The sequence below is a fragment of the Podarcis cretensis genome (genome assembly GCF_951804945.1).
Source record: "Podarcis cretensis genome assembly, chromosome: 6".
NCBI lineage: Eukaryota > Metazoa > Chordata > Lepidosauria > Squamata > Lacertidae > Podarcis > Podarcis cretensis.
This window is the reverse complement of record NC_137175.1, coordinates 52,087,609-52,103,572: the sequence shown is the minus strand read 5'-3', so window position 1 is coordinate 52,103,572 and position 15,964 is coordinate 52,087,609. Positions and strand designations below refer to the sequence as shown.

Genomic DNA, 15,964 nt, shown 5'->3' with positions numbered 1-15,964 from the left:
TTTGAGCTCCTGTTGGGAGTTCTCTGCCCAATAGACCACCACGTGGCCAGAGTGAACTGAGCTCCCATTAATTAAGCAGAACAGAAGCCTCATTAGTGCTCGCTTTGCAATTCAAGTTGGATTAGGCTACTCAGAGTGAGCAGCATGCTTTAAGAAGTCAGCCATGGAGGATCTGACCTGCAGCCAACTATCGTGCTGCCCTTACTCTTGAGATGTTGCTTCTTTGGCCATGGAAAACTGTGTACCAGCTAGGGCAGCTGAACTGGTAGGACGAACTATGACCATTTTTCTTCACAGCCTAATGGTGTAGAGTCATTCTTTAATGTCAAGCTGGCACAAGTAGAATATAAAGGATAGAGGCAGTTGTGTTGTGTGATACCCTGGAGCTTCATGTTACAGTACTAGAACATCATAAACTGCCACCCTATTCAGAAACCACCCGGGGGGGGGGGGGGAAGAACACTTCAACCACCCAGATCACTGTTACTGACCTTCTTGAGCAAAGGAACTTCAGAGGGAGACTTCCAGCGTGAAACTGCTGAACTGTAATTTATGAAAAGTTCAGTTCTCTCACCTGTGCCAGAATTGAGCAACAGTAGCTCATCTTACCACACTGTTAATTAGTTTACTAATTATTAGTGAGAGGATTTGTGTGTTGGCTATATACACCGATTTGTACAGCGATTTGACAAAGATTTAGTGTAAAAAAAACCACAAACGTATTCATGGGATATTTATTTCTGGGAATTTGTGAACAGCAGTCAACTTTTGTTCTTGGCTTTACATTTTTGGTTTATTTCATGGTAACAAATCAGAACTCCGCTTCCAACAGCATTATTGTGGCATGCAGACACGGCTGATATACATACATGCACTCAGAGAGAGACCCCCACCACCACAGCAAATGCAGGATAATGCTTCATGCATCTGATAAAGTGGACTCTATTCCACAGGTCTTTGAGATGCCGCAATATTCTTGCTGTTTTTGCTGCAGCAGCCTGACACAGCTACCGCACCGTTATGACTCCTTATGGGGAAGGCTACCAGGCTGTGTATCCAATTCCTTGCAAAGTGCTGTGTAGCCAGGCTGGCAACCCCATTAACTGTGCCAGCGAACGTGCCACGCGGTCACATGTGGCTGCCGCCTGAACATCTCGTCCCAAGCCCATGCTCAGGGAACATGAATGGCCGCAAGCGCCCGGCAAGGACTCGATCAATGCAGAAGGAATGGGGGGCAGAGCGGGAGGGGAGCTGGGAACGCACTCGTTGCTTGATTTACAGCATCTGGACTCCCTGCTTCCGCGGGTGAGAGAAAGGGAGGGGGTGCTAGCACTTCCTCTCTCTGCCCCAGATTCCCTGCTGTGCCCTGGTGAAAGGCCTATTGGTCTAAGTGGAAAAGCACTGAGGAGCCTCTGCTGTCCATTGTGTCACACATCTTACAAAGCCAAAGAAAGAAGCTTCCTTCAGGTGGGTACAGACCCAGAACCTTAATAGGAAACTTGCCACTAAAGCCAGGAGTGGAATAACCTGTTACTACTCCAAGTTCCTCAGATTGTCTTTGTAGGGACTCTTTGATATAAAATTACACATACGCCATCATCCAAGTGGACTGGAGCTGCTAGCCCAGGTCTGATATGGTGAGATACCTGCCTTTTTATCAGAATCCACTGAGCGAACATTTAATTCTTCCGACACACTCCAATGCTGACCTGGAAGCTGCTTCTCTTCAACATGGAAATGTTAAAGAGAGATGTCAGCAGCTGAAAGGACTGAATCAGAACTTATTAAGAAGTTTTCTTGTATCCGTTTCAGCATAAATAGACACAGTGGTTCCTGTCCCAGTACAGTTTCCTAATTATGCTAGGATGGTTGTATTTTTACTAGTTACTGCTGTTAAGAATGCTTCTGCTCTTCCCATCCCCATTTAAGTTCAAATCAGTCTTTGCATGTACTTTTTGCATTTTATTGCCATTCCGCTCCACTGATTGTCCTTTTTCTTCTTCTTGCTATGCACAGTGTGAGTGTGTGGTGTATTTACAGTACCAAATGAGGATAATACTTAGTGTCGTAATAAATTGGTTCAGTCTTTAAGATGCCACAAGGCACTTTGTTGGTTTTGCTGCAACAGATTAACAGAACTGCCCCTCCAGAAGCTGCATTTATGCAGTAACAGCTTGACTGTATCTGGAGGGAGAAGGCTGTTTGGTTAAGAGTAGCCACCCATATTAAAGACCCCATGTGGCAGGGCTGGTTTAGCCTTCAGCCAAAAGGCACCAAGGGAAAGTTGCTGGCAATGCTCAGGCCATCAACCTTATCCCTCTGTAAGCAAACCCTGCCAGGTTATTTGCACATAGCTAGATGCATGTATGACGGGACGCAGGTGGCGCTGTGGGTTAAAGCCTCAGCGCCTAGGACTTGCCGATTGAAAGGTCGGCGGTTCGAATCCCTGCGGCGGGGTGCGCTCCCGCTGCTCGGTCCCAGCGCCTGCCAACCTAGCAGTTCGAAAGCACCTCCAGGTGCAAGTAGATAAATAGGGACCGCTTACCAGCGGGAAGGTAAACGGCGTTTCCGTGTGCAGCTCTGGCTCTGGCCAGAGCAGCGATGTCACGCTGGCCACGTGACCCGGAAGTGTCTCCGGACAGCGCTGGCCCCTGGCCTCTTAAGTGAGATGGGCGCACAACCCCAGAGTCTGTCAAGACTGGCCCGTACGGGCAGGGGTACCTTTACCTTTACCTAGATGCATGTATACACATGTATATGTGCAGGTATGTAACAGTTACACACATACTTTTCTGTAAAACAAGCATGCAGAGAAACCTTGGGACAAATATGCATAAATACATGTATCTCACTGCTAGTCTTGGAACACTCTGGGGCTCTGTTCATATTCTGTTTCTCATTTCAGAATTGATGGAGGAGAGGCAACATCTGTTAAAGGTCATATTGTGCCACAGCTCTTCAAAAGTGCCAGATTCTCTGCCCCTAAAACACAAACATCCCCCATAAGAGCAGCCCTTGGAACTGCTGGGTCAAACGTTGCCATGATGCAGGATTGTCTCTTGGCCTGACTCCCTTGTCTTGCAACTATGGTTGGGATGCATTCTGTGTGTGCAAAGTGTTGCTGATTTTCCCTCTTTGCATTTGCCCCTCCAAGACTCCACTTATCATGGGGAAATGACTTCAAGCCTCCCTCGTGTCAGGGGTGGATGTGAAGAATACAGAGAAAGACTGGAATAAGGATATTAGGATGTGGTATTACTCCCTGCTTGCCACTGGCAAATGTATACCTTTGGCTGTGTACATACCATACTTTTAAAACACCCCCCCTAAGGATAATGGGAAGTGTAGTTTGCCCCTCATAGAGCTACACTTCACAGTACCCTTAACCAACTACAGCTCCCAGGAGACAGGTTGTGTGCAGGGTCTCCCTGTCCCTTCCAGAACATGGAGATCCTTGGAGGTGATCCTTTAGGTTGCCGCTGAGTCCCCATGATGCCACAATCCCCACTCCGGCTTCCATGGCCAGGGCTCACAGCAGAGGTCACTTCTAGCAGGCGTGGCTCTCCCGTACCCTGCCAGTCCCCCCAGTTAGCGCAGCAGATGGCTCCTTCGCAGCTCTGTGCCAGAGCGGCTGCTGGCTCTAATTGAATGACACGGTTAGGTGCACAACTCGCCGGCTGCCAGCCCCCTCCCATCCCAGTGGCAGGAGGCAAAGCTGAAACGACGGCTTCCATTTGCTGAGTGCTCACAGCAATTGTTTGCGATCAGCGGGCAGCCACGTGCGCCTACGTGGAGTGTGCTGCGTGCACCAGGGGGAGAGCAAAGGAGGTGCATCCACAGGAGAGGTTCCTGCAAAAGACTCCTGCTGGCAGCCTGTTCATCTCAGAGCTCCTGAGAAGTAGTGGGGCTCAGGGAGCAACATCCTCCCCAGCAAAGCATCCTGGAACATGGGGCAGGGGCAGGCTGCTGCTGGATCCCCAGCCATGAACAGGAGGGCCCACAGAGGCCAAGTGCTCCTTTCCTAGGACACCCACTTTTTTTTTACAATACCCTCTTTTCTCCCTTCCTCCCTCATAAGCACTCAAGTGCAGCACCCTCTTCCTAACACACCAGCAACTGGAGGGATCACTAGCTGGGTGTGAGGTGCAAACCACAGGAGCCAATGTGAGTTTCTCAGAAGATAAAAGGAAATGCTTTAGACCCTCATGAGAAGCAGCAGCATTGGGTTGGGGAGGTTTAAACCCAGGGTTGGGAAAACCTGTGGCTGAACTACAAACCGCAGCATCCCTGGTTGAGGATGGTGGGAATTTCGGCCCTGCAGTGTCTGGAGGCCACAAGTTTTCTTGCCCCTGCTTTAAACAGTCAAAATGCAAAAGCTGCTAGCACAGGGCTGATCATCCATCTGTATAACCAAGGGATTCTAGGATGCGCCAGCTGCATCGCCTTGCTCCCAATCTTCGCTTATTGACAGATCACGCCTTCAACTTGAAAGAAACAGCTCTGTCATGGTTTATTTAATTGCTTGTGGATAATAGGTGAAATATATTGGCATTTGGAATGAGATTATACAGAATATAGTAGATTATCAATAATCATATATGTATTTGGACAATAATAGTACTGATATATCTATATAATAATGTATGGTAGTATAGCTGATTATATTTAGTGTATCCTATGTCTTTTCTTATGTTTTAATTTTTTGCTTTTTTATTTGTTCTTCTCTCTCTCCCTTCTCTTTTATCACTTTATTTTCTCTATAACTGAAATTTTCTTAATAAGATGTTAATAATTTTACAAGTGGCAGTTGACAGAGGAGAGTCTTTGCAAATTGCTGACCCAACTTACTTCAAATTCTGATTTACCCCTCAAGTACGTAGGCAAGCGAACTAACGATCACTTAAGTCTCATGCAGGAGAACTGAACCTAGAAGCATCTTCAGGTGATGTCCCATCTCTCAGTAGGAGGAAGGGGCAAGGTACAGGCAGTAGCCGCCAGAGAAATATTGTTCCAGAGCATGGCCAGATGTGCCCCATCCGCTCTAAGGGAAGAGAAGCCAGGCTTTGTTGTTGACACAGCACATCTCCCGTTCCTTTGATCTGAAGGCTGTCATTGTTATCCTTGGGCAGTACAGGGAACTGGTGGTGCCAGGATGGAGCTAGATGCACAAAAGCTCCCTTTTTGTCCTGCGGAAAGCGGCTACGCTTGATGACAGCATCCTGTCCTGTGTGGTGCTTGGGCTTCTTCTGTGTGGGGCTGAGTGCTTCCAGCCACTTGGAAGTCGTACTGTTCCAAAGGTAGCTCAGACCTTGGCTCTGTCAACGCAAGTAGCCTCTGTTCTTCCCCCTGCCCCTTAGGGGATAGAGAAATTGGGGGCATGTCTAAGGCTTGGGCTAGCATTGGACACATTCGGAAGGGGAACTCTAAGGTGATGGGCCAAGATTTTTTAGTATCATTTATTTTCTCTGACAGACCTTAAAGGACTCGGTATGATTAAGGAGGACTGAGGCTCCCTCTCCTGGTGATATCCTTTTACTACAGCCAATAACCAGCCTTTGTCACAGATAGACACACCGTGGGCACTTCCTTCCAGATGACCTGTTTACTAAGCATTCGCCCTGATTTGTTTGAAGGGAGATAACATTGGCTATTTAATGACCATTGGTTCGGAATTGTTTTTGGGGAGATTAGATGACATTGCGTCAAAGCAAGTGTTTCTCTCCCCACCCTCTCCACTCTCTAGTGCATTCTTCCCACCAGTTTCCAGTCTTACAGGGAAGAAGCTGGCTTGTCACACAAGTTATAACTGTGCAACCCAAATTTGCTGGTGCATATGTTGTTTTTGGCCCCAGATGGGGATGGGGGTGGAACAGGCTTACATGTGACCGCTGACATGCACAGTGACCCGGAACTCAATCCTCATGCAAACGGGGAGTTGCCTGTAGTCCGTGTACCATTATATGTTCTTAATAGAACAGCTCTCACTTATGGGCTGACAGGTCAGATATAGTAATTTCCCCACTTTTATTGTGAGTATGAAAGGGACTTAACATCTATAAAAGGGCAATTTAGTGATGCCATGTAAACATCCATAGACTGTATGCTCAATGGGCATATTCTGAATTAGCTACCAAGAGCCAAAGAGAGGATCCAGTTTTCCTCCTGAGATTGCCAGGAACAAGCACGAGTATATTTCTGTTCCTTCTTCACACGAAACATAGTTAACATTGGGCATTCCCTGTCACAGGATACAGTAATGGTCACTGGCTTATAGGGCTTTGTAAAGGGCAATAAATAATTACAGGATGCAATGGCTTAAATCAGTGGTTTCTAACCAGTGTGCTGTGGCACCCTGGGGTGTCTTGAATGATGCTCAGGGGTGCTGCGGGCAACACTGGGCTCTGTCCCTCTTTCCTTCCCTCCCTCCTCTGATGCCCTTTCACATCTACCTCCCAAAGGCTTGCATAGCTGTTTGTTGAAGCCCTGGCTACAAGCTCCCCAGGCAACTGGTGCCTGTGGGGCTGGCCAGGAGGTGTTGTTTGCCAGGAGCTGAGGCAGCCTCGGAGTAAGCAAGCAAGTGGATGAGGGAGCCCAGCCAGCCAGTCAGCCCGCCAGCCCTTGCTGTTGGGAATGGACAGACAATTGGGAGGCCGGGCAGGCAGGCAGGTACTGCGCTGGCCTTTCTTGTTCTTGCTGTTTCCAAGGCTTGCCTGGGATCCGAGTGCCCTGTGCTGAAGGGGAGCCTATCTGCCATGTAGGCCCAGCAGCTCCTGCTGCAGCCACTGCTGCCTCCCAGTTTAAGGTGCTGCCTAGAGGACTCCCAAAGAGAGGGGAGCGGAGAGGAGGCTGAGGGAACACTCCACAAAGGGGGGGGGGGTGTTCGAAAAAGTGTGTGAGGCTGCCAGCTCTGCAAGCAAGGGGTGACATAACTGGGCTCCTGAGCCCCACAGGGGTGCCACAGAAAGAACGTAGTTGGTCAAGGGAGCCATGGACTCAAGAAGGTTGAAAACCTTTGGCTTAAATGAAACCTCCACATGAATTAATGACATAAATGATTCAGATAAATCTGTAAATATCAGGTGCCAGGGACAAAACAACAGGTATCTTCATGAAGCCCCCCTCCTGGCTTGTGGGCTTCCCAAAGCAATTGTTCTGGCCACTGATGGAAGCAGTATGCTGGGTTAGGTGGGGCTTGGTGTGGTCCAGCAGGGCTTTTCTGATGCCCTGATGGGCTTAGCTTCCCTGCCAGTGAGTAAAGGGATCTGCTTGCCTTTCCTGTGGCCTCTTGTGCTCCATCAGTAGGCAGGCAGAGGGAGCAGGCACAGAGGCTCCTTTGTGCTGACTCCTCTTATGCCTGCTTTGTATGGGCTGCAGCTGCCAGCTTCCCTACAGCCTGACCCAGGACTATTCATCTGGGCAGGCAGGGGGTAGCAGCCCCCTTAGCATAATCAAACTCTCCGCCCCCTGCCTGCTTTGCCTCCAGTTGGGGAAGGGGAGTGACTTTAAACCACCAGCAGCGCAAGCATCCAAAGTTGCAGAAGGGTGTGTGTTTGTGTGTGTGTGTCCCCATCCATATGACTTGTTTTGTTATCTGCTTGTTGCCCCTTCTAAAGCCCCTCTTTTTGTGGGAAGACCTTACAGGATTGACAGTAGGGGAGACCCAGAAGGAAGGAATAGGATAACTTACTTCTGCCCACCCTCTTGCCATTCCCCTACCTGCAATAACTGACTGTCCTCTTCTGGCAGAATGGTGCTGTGCCTGGCGAGACAGCTAAGCGAGACGAGAACCTCAAGCGTGGCAACTGGGGCAACCAGATCGAGTTTGTTCTCACGAGCGTTGGCTACGCTGTTGGGCTTGGCAATGTATGGCGCTTCCCTTACCTCTGCTATCGCAATGGAGGAGGTGAGTATTGGCCGGGGAAGGGTGCATGCAGCACAAGAGAGATAGGACCCACTTGCATTGCATTTGCTGACAGTCCTGGCCCTGACACTGTCTGGGGCTAGAGCATGTGCAGTGTTGCAAATAGCAGGGTAGGAGTGATTCCCTGCCCCCAGCTGGTACTAAACCCAGTGCTCTGGCATAGCACTGGTGTGTGTGTTTGTGTGTGGTGGGAATTGCAGTGCTGTGTCCTACTAGTTCCGGGATGCAACTTTGTCCCCACAGACGAAGGTGTATCCTAGGAGCTTCATACACAACTATCTGGTGAGTATAGGGCTCCTCCTGCAGGAGAGGACTGGGATTCCATGCCACACTCTGGGCAGCTTTCTCCCCACCCAGAATATGACACTTGGGGGAAATCTCTGCATTTCTTAAGGGTTTTGAAGCTCCTTTTCCACTGGCTTGAAGCACAGGAAATTGCCATCTACTAAGACTATTTGTCCATCTAGCCCAGTGTGCCAGGTAGAAGAGGTTTTTCCTCGATGTGATATAGTGGTTCAGAGCCTCAGACTAGGACATGGGGGAAACCAGGGCTCAAATCACTACTTGACCATGAAGCTCCCTGAGTGACCTTAGGCCAATCACTGCCTCTGAGCCTAACCTACCTCACCGGGGGGAGGAGTTAAACGAGGGGAAAGTGGGATGTAAGTACAACAAATGAATATTACATCCCATCTTGAGCTTTTTCATCTTGAGATGCTGGAGATGGACCTTTTTGCCTACAAAGCATGTGCTTTACCCCTGAGCTATGGTTCCTCTCTGGTGCTCATTTCCTCTTCTGTCTCCAGGTGCTTTCATGTTCCCCTACTTCATCATGTTGGTGTTCTGCGGGATCCCCCTCTTCTTCATGGAGCTCTCGTTTGGACAGTTTGCTAGCCAGGGCTGCCTTGGTGTCTGGAGGATTAGCCCCATGTTCAAAGGTGAGAGGCAGCACATTCAGTGCATACATTCTGTACGGTTATTGTGCTACAAACACATTTGCAGTCTGCATCCTTTGCTCCCCACGTGTGGGTAGAGACTTGTGCACACATCCGTACAGTATTTGCATTTCAACTGGAGTTGCTAGGAGCAAAATCAATTTAAGACAGATAACCAGTATTTTGGGGCAGTGGACCTTTGGCATCTCTGGGCAGGATTAGTTCAAAAGCAAAATTTAGAACGTATAATACTGCACATGTAATACCACTTCCTTTTCATCATGCTTAGTCTCACCTGTTGTAAGTGCAGGAGACCATGCAGGGCATGATGCAGCATCTATGCAGCCAGTGTGCTCCCTCCACCTGCATCCCACGTTCCTTGTTGCAGTTGTGCCTTTGCTGTTAGTGAACCAGGGAGGGCAGGCAGCAGCATAATGTGTGAAAGAGGTGGGCAGGCATGCAGGCCTGAGTGCTGACTAGGCAGAAAGCTGAGATCTTGGTACGTTAAATAATAAATCAACAAATTGCATAACCAGGCCCAAATTGTGCTGCAGTTTGTCTGCCTGTGCCTTATATCCACAGCCTCAGTGTATGTGTGTCCATACTTGCACAGGCCATTACTTTATTTGGCTGCAAACTCCCATCCCTATATGCCTTAGAGCTCTCCCCCTTGCAACTTGTGCTCACGCTTTCCTTTCCCTCCAGGTGTTGGGTATGGTATGATGGTTGTATCCAGCTACATTGGAATCTACTACAATGTTGTGATCTGCATCGCCTTCTATTATTTCTTCTCATCAATGACACGGGTGCTACCCTGGACGTACTGCGGCAACTACTGGAACACACCTGATTGCGCTGGTGTGTTGGATGTTACCAATGGCTCAGCTGGGTCATCGCTCAACTTCACACAACTCTTTAACCAGACGGCCAAGCGCACGAGCCCCAGTGAGGAATACTGGAGGTGATGATGATGGAGGGGGGCAAATGGGTGTGGGATGAAGAGGGAACCAGCTTGTCAGTCGGGAACTGAGGGCCTGCCTCACAAGAGGACAAGCTGACCACCATGGACACATCTTAGTTCAAATATGCCAGATGGAGATCATGGCCTTATTTTTACCTTCCCTAAATTGTTAAGGATGTTACCAAAACCCTCCAGACCTGGGATCACTGGGTGTCTCTAAGGGAGGCTGCATATTGGAGAGATGTTTCCCCAAATAGGGACAAAGCACAGAAGTTTTGAATGCAGCTGTCCTGAAAGTTTCATGGGTCATCAGAATGAATGTGGGGAAACCTCTTGTTTGTCATAAATGATGGGAGAGTGTCTAAGGATTTGCAGCCAGAGGCAAGCACATCTGGATAATTAGAAGGCAGGCTCTTTATTGCTGAGCCAAGGGATGGAGATAGTAGGTGTGAATATGAGCCTGCAGCATTTTCACTTTAAAAGTTCAAAACCATCCTGTGTATTTTGCCTTTTGAATTACAATATTGGAACAGAATATATGTTGAGGATTATTTTTATATTCATCTTCTGATTGACCTCAGCTCCAGTCGGGCCCCAAAATGTTTCTTATATTGTGAGGAGGGTTATAAATGGACTGTTCCCATAGGAATCTGAGAGATGCTTGTGATATTTTTTTTCTTTTTCTAAGTCTCATGATGCAAGTGGTCTAGAAATAACCAAAACCTTGAGGCTAGTGCTAAATTGTGTGCATTCACTTGCTTGCTCGCTTGCTTACTTATGCACAGGTTCCTATCTCCGATTTTCAACTGTTTGATCAAAGCAGCTAATGTCATAAGGCCATTACGCCAGCATTTAACATAATAGGCTGTCACTCCTGGCAATGTCAGCAGCCCTAATGTCTGGGGTTGGACCTTTGGGTGGGGGCAGGTTGGGCAGGTGCAGATTGGTTGGGTGTGTGTTTTCTGGAGCACATATGAACTCTGGTTTGTGCTGCTGTCTTCTACCCCAGGCGGTATGTGCTGAAGCTGTCAGATGACATTGGGAACCTGGGCGAAGTACGGCTCCCTCTTCTGGGTTGTCTGGGCGTCTCTTGGGTCGTCGTCTTCCTCTGCCTCATCAAGGGTGTCAAGTCCTCAGGAAAAGCAAGTAGTGTTCCTTCTCTTCTAACGTCTCCATGGAAACCCAAAGCACAATGACCTCTCTGGCCCTCCAACATGGCCTACCCAATGCCTGTGAACAGTCTACCCCTCCTCTCTTATCCAGGCCTAACGAGTTGCTTGTGAGAAACGTTTACTTCAGAATTGCCCTTCTAGATCCTTAGGAAGAGGCTGAGCTGTGTGCCCAGTGCTTAGACCTTGACTAAGCAGGGGACACGGATTCATGACATAGGCAGAAAAATCATGCTGCCTAACAGACTGTTGGTACTAAAGCAGTGTTCCTCACTTGGGTCTCCTGCTGCTGTGGGCCTACAACTCCCACCATCCCTAGCTAGCAGGACCAGTGGTCTGAGATGATGGGAACTATAGTCCAACAACAGCTGGAGATGCAAGTTTGAGAAATGTTGTACTAAAGAAACATTCAACAATAGCAGTAGCAACAGTGGCAAGTTTTCCTTAAGAGCAGGACGGGGAGTAAAAGTTAAGTTGCAAGCCTGTTGCGACTGACACAGTGATGAAACTAAGTTTTCTGGGGAAGAAGACATCTTTGTTCAGTTGCTGGAAACCATAGGCAGATAGAGTGCTCTTGTGCTCGGGTCCTGCTTGAAGGTTTCCCACAAGCATCTGAGTGGCCGCAGTGACAACAGAACACTGGACAGGATGCCATTGGCCTGATCCAGCTGACTCTTCTAATGTTCTCATCCAACTTTCCTATTGACTCCCAGGTTGTGTATTTCACGGCAACCTTCCCGTACGTGGTGCTGACAATCTTATTTGTGCGGGGGATAACCCTTGAAGGAGCCGTTACCGGGATCATGTACTATCTGACACCGCAGTGGGACAAAATTCTTGATGCAAAGGTACTTGTGTGGAATGCCTGGTAGTCTTGAGCTGTTGCCCCTGGGACATGATCTCTGGGATTTCATGATCACACCACCTCTTCCCCTCCCCTCCTTACCATAGGAGTTTGGGGGCTTGTGTAAACTAGGCAAGGAGCTTTGCTGGTAATGCCCTTTCCTTGTCTTTCGTAGGTATGGGGAGATGCGGCTTCCCAGATCTTCTATTCATTGGGCTGTGCCTGGGGTGGACTTATCACCATGGCATCATATAACAAGTTCCACAACAACTGCTACAGGTAAGATTCATTCTATAAGCAATCCAGAAAGGATGTTGAAACTATTTGTTGGCGTGGCATAGTTCTTGTCTCTGGAAGGTGTCTATAGGGAGGTGCACCCCTTCCATTTTGAGGTGCTCAATTTTAGATGCTGCCCATTTTCAAGTTGTTCCATGAAACCGTGAAGTCTAGGGACTTGATTTCATCACCAGAGCCTTAACAAAACATATAGGGCAAGGTGGCTAACCTGTGGTCCTCCAGACGTTGTTGACCGCCAGCTCCCATCAGCCCCAGCCAGCATGGCCAATGGTCAGGGATGATGTACTCCAAGGGCCACAGATTAGCTACCCCTAATATAGGGGATATGTTCAGGATTAAACACGGTGGACTAGTTACCTCATACATATGTCAGCCACAGTTTGTTAAGGGAAGTAAGAGGTGATTTTCCCTACTCCTTTTAAAATTTAAATTTTGTGTCTTATGCTTTTTTGTTCCTCCATAAATCAGAGCTGCTTATCTGGGGCTCTACAGAGGGTCTCTGGTGATATTGTTGAGAGCTAGAAGCGCTTAGCTTTAGGAAGTACAAAGTACATGAGATACCATGAAACCATTCGCTTGACCTTTTCCTCCTTCATTCAATGATTTTTTCATGGCTGAAATAATCTCTCCTTCTCTCCACCTCCAAGGCTCATTCTTTGACCCTTTCCGTGGTGTCTCATAATGTGACATGTCCTCCCACTTCCAACAGGGACAGCATCATCATCAGCATCACCAACTGCGCCACAAGTGTCTATGCAGGCTTCGTCATCTTCTCCATCCTTGGTTTCATGGCCAATCATCTAGGTGTGGATGTTTCCAAGGTGGCTGACCATGGTCCTGGCTTGGCCTTCGTGGCATACCCAGAGGCACTGACACTACTTCCTATCTCGCCCCTTTGGTCTGTTCTCTTCTTCTTCATGCTCATCCTGCTGGGGCTGGGAACACAGGTAATCATGGAAATTGACCCATCAGATATTGTGGGGTGGGAGAGAGGGTATAGGCACCTATGTAGAACAGACACATTTGCAATTGGGGCACTTGAGTGCTTTAGTAATGGAGGGCTGGATATGTGAGAGTGGGCACTGGTGTCTGAGGCATTGCAGAACTGGGTGATGGAGGGTTTGACAGAAATCACCCAGGGCACTGCATCAGAAATGAATTCTCCTTTTTCCAGACAGGGTAGAGCAAGGACGAGCTGAGTCACATGCTTAGGGACTAGGGATAGGTAGCCAAGCTGGTTGCATCCAGATGTTTTGGATTACAAATTTCCCATCCGCCCCATGTGACATGGCCAATGGTCAACGATGGTAAGAATTGTAATCTAACAACATCTGAAAGGTATCTCTTTGGCTATCCCTACTGCAGACAAAAAAGTTACATTATTTTTTTAAAAAAAAATTATTATTATTATCATCCTCATGCATTTATTTATATCACAGCTTTTACCCTGACAGGGACTCAATGTGGCTTACAGATAAAATAAGAACAGATAAGAATGGTGTTATATAAAATGTTATTTGTGCCCACGTTGTCCCAAAGAACAAAGAAAGCATCTTTGATCACAGGCTGTGGGTCACATCTCAAACAGTCCAGATCCTCGCCCTGAAAGTATATTAGAACTGGTTCAGGTGGAGGAGGAAGGAAGCAGGCCCTGTTGCTAAAGGGGGTGGATGGAGAGGTTGGAGCCATCTCAATATTCCTCACGTCCTGTTTCTCCTTGGTCAATTCTCTCCTTAGTTCTGCCTCCTGGAGACTCTGGTCACAGCCATTGTGGATGAAATAGGAAATGAGTGGATCATCCGTCGGAAAACCTTTGTGACTCTAGGTGTGGCTGTAGTGGGCTTTCTTCTAGGGGTTCCACTCACTACACAGGTATGGGGCACAGGGAGAGGGGGCTTTCTTAGGGAAATCAGCCCTTACTGAGCTGAAGGCAATAGGTGTTGCCCATACTGACAGCTTTCCTTCCCTCCATTCTCCAGGCTGGCATCTATTGGCTGTTGTTAATGGACAACTATGCAGCAAGCTTTTCACTTGTCGTTATTTCGTGCATCATGTGTGTCTCTATCATGTACATCTATGGTAAGTATCCTGAGAGTTGCCTGGAAGCTTCTTCTGGGGTAGCGAGTCAAGATATGGGCCGTTTGCACTTCGTCCTTTTTAGAAGCTATGTCAGGAATAAGCTGGGCAGCGACTGGCATTCCCAATCAGAATTGGGCAGGGTATTCCACAATCCAACAAAACCTTTCACTGGTAGTCAAGACTACCAAGACATCTTCCTTCTGTCTGCAGTGTGATAGGAACCCTAGGATTGTTAGGGAAATTGAATAAATTATATTCAACAAGAAAAAGGGACTGTGGTACCTCTGGAGGGAAATCAGCAAACCCTCTGCTCATTCTTGGCTTGTGAAACCTTCACCATAGATTAGTTTCTTCAGACTAACGATGAAGGCAATGTTTTCCCTAGTCCCCAAATCCATATAGGAGTAACGTCGCTCAGGCAGGGCGATACGGATTCTGTTGAAGATAACATGTCCAACAAGGCTTCTACCAATGGTCAGTTTGGTGAGGCACTTGCTGAGGTCCAAGATGCTGGCCTGATTTCCCATTCGCCAGTGAGAGAAATGCTTGTTGCTAGGAAAATAAACTGTGCAAGAGCAGGCCTGGTGTCAGCATCTGGAATCTTGGACAACTGCTGAGGCCTCAGGATTATTTCTTGGCCCACCAATGCTGATGGCTGCTCTGGATCCTCTATGCCTTTCAGCTGGGACTGCAGGCAGCACTATATCATCACCACCACCACTCCCATCACCACAATTTATTGATCACCTTCTTAAACCACTGGTCTTAAGGCAATGTACACTTAAAATAATTAAAAGCAATTAAAAACACAATAACAGTAAATACAATTAAAACCCTAAGGAGTGGACACTCTTGTAAACAGCTATTTATCCAGCTGGGAAAGTCTTTGCATTTCCCACAGTGCCCTAGAGCTACATCAGGCACCCAAGGGCATTGTGGGAAAGTACAAGGGTATCTCCTAGCTGTCTGTGGAAGTTGGCCCACTAGAGGGCCCAGTTCCCACCCCACATAAGAAACACAACCCTGGAACTGGCTGTGTGCAAGGGTTCAGCTCCGTTGTCTCATCCAGGTCCTTTCCCATGAAGCAGTTGGAACCTCTGGGGCAACTGACTATCTGGTGCTCTGCTTCCTCTGTCAAAGCAGGGAAAATCTGTGGAATCATGATGTGGGGTGGGAAGAGAGACCCATCACGCTGGGAGAAAGTGCACAATCTACAATGTGGAGTCCCACAGACACCCTACTACATACAACAGGGCCCATGGAAACCTGCAACTGGCCCTAGTGCCCAGTTACAACATCCCTGGTTCATGCCACTCCTCTGACCACCCTTTGCCTCTGCTTCACACAGGGCACCGGAACTACTTCAAGGACATTGAGATGATGCTGGGCTTCCCACCACCCATCTTCTTCCAAATCTGCTGGAGATTCATCTCTCCTGTTATCATATTTGTGAGTGTGTGACAAGAACACTCCCAGTGAGAGGGGGCTAGAATGGGAGGGAGAGGACTGTGAACAGCCACTCACATATGAGTTGGGGGAGGGGGGAGACGTTAGGTAGCGCACCAGTACAGGAGAGAACAGTGCCAAGGAAGAAGACAAGGGAAATACCAACGAGGAAGAACCACATCTGCAGAGGCAAGAGGGGTTCCCAAAGATGCAGTGAGTGTAACATTGGGCATAAGCGTAACCAGTATGAAGGAGGACAGGAGGGTGTGGAATTAGGGCAGTTGCCTGATGCCACCCCTCCCCCCCTTGCTC

The 15,964-nt window shown here is 48.2% G+C and overlaps 1 protein-coding gene across 4 annotated transcripts in view; it reads left to right on the top strand.

The window, feature by feature from the left end:
* Positions 1–15,964, top strand: part of SLC6A9 (solute carrier family 6 member 9) — a 54,680-nt gene that overhangs the window by 36,002 nt on the left and 2,714 nt on the right. For all 4 annotated transcript variants that reach the window (XM_079980357.1, XM_079980356.1, XM_079980355.1 and 1 more), the window contains 10 exons: positions 7,747–7,903; positions 8,728–8,859; positions 9,562–9,817; positions 10,827–10,959; positions 11,700–11,834; positions 12,006–12,109; positions 12,837–13,074; positions 13,865–13,999; positions 14,107–14,206; positions 15,555–15,655. In XM_079980357.1, coding sequence (XP_079836483.1) covers positions 7,747–7,903; positions 8,728–8,859; positions 9,562–9,817; positions 10,827–10,959; positions 11,700–11,834; positions 12,006–12,109; positions 12,837–13,074; positions 13,865–13,999; positions 14,107–14,206; positions 15,555–15,655 — 1,491 coding nt within the window. The remainder of the gene's footprint in view (positions 1–7,746; positions 7,904–8,727; positions 8,860–9,561; positions 9,818–10,826; positions 10,960–11,699; positions 11,835–12,005; positions 12,110–12,836; positions 13,075–13,864; positions 14,000–14,106; positions 14,207–15,554; positions 15,656–15,964) is intronic.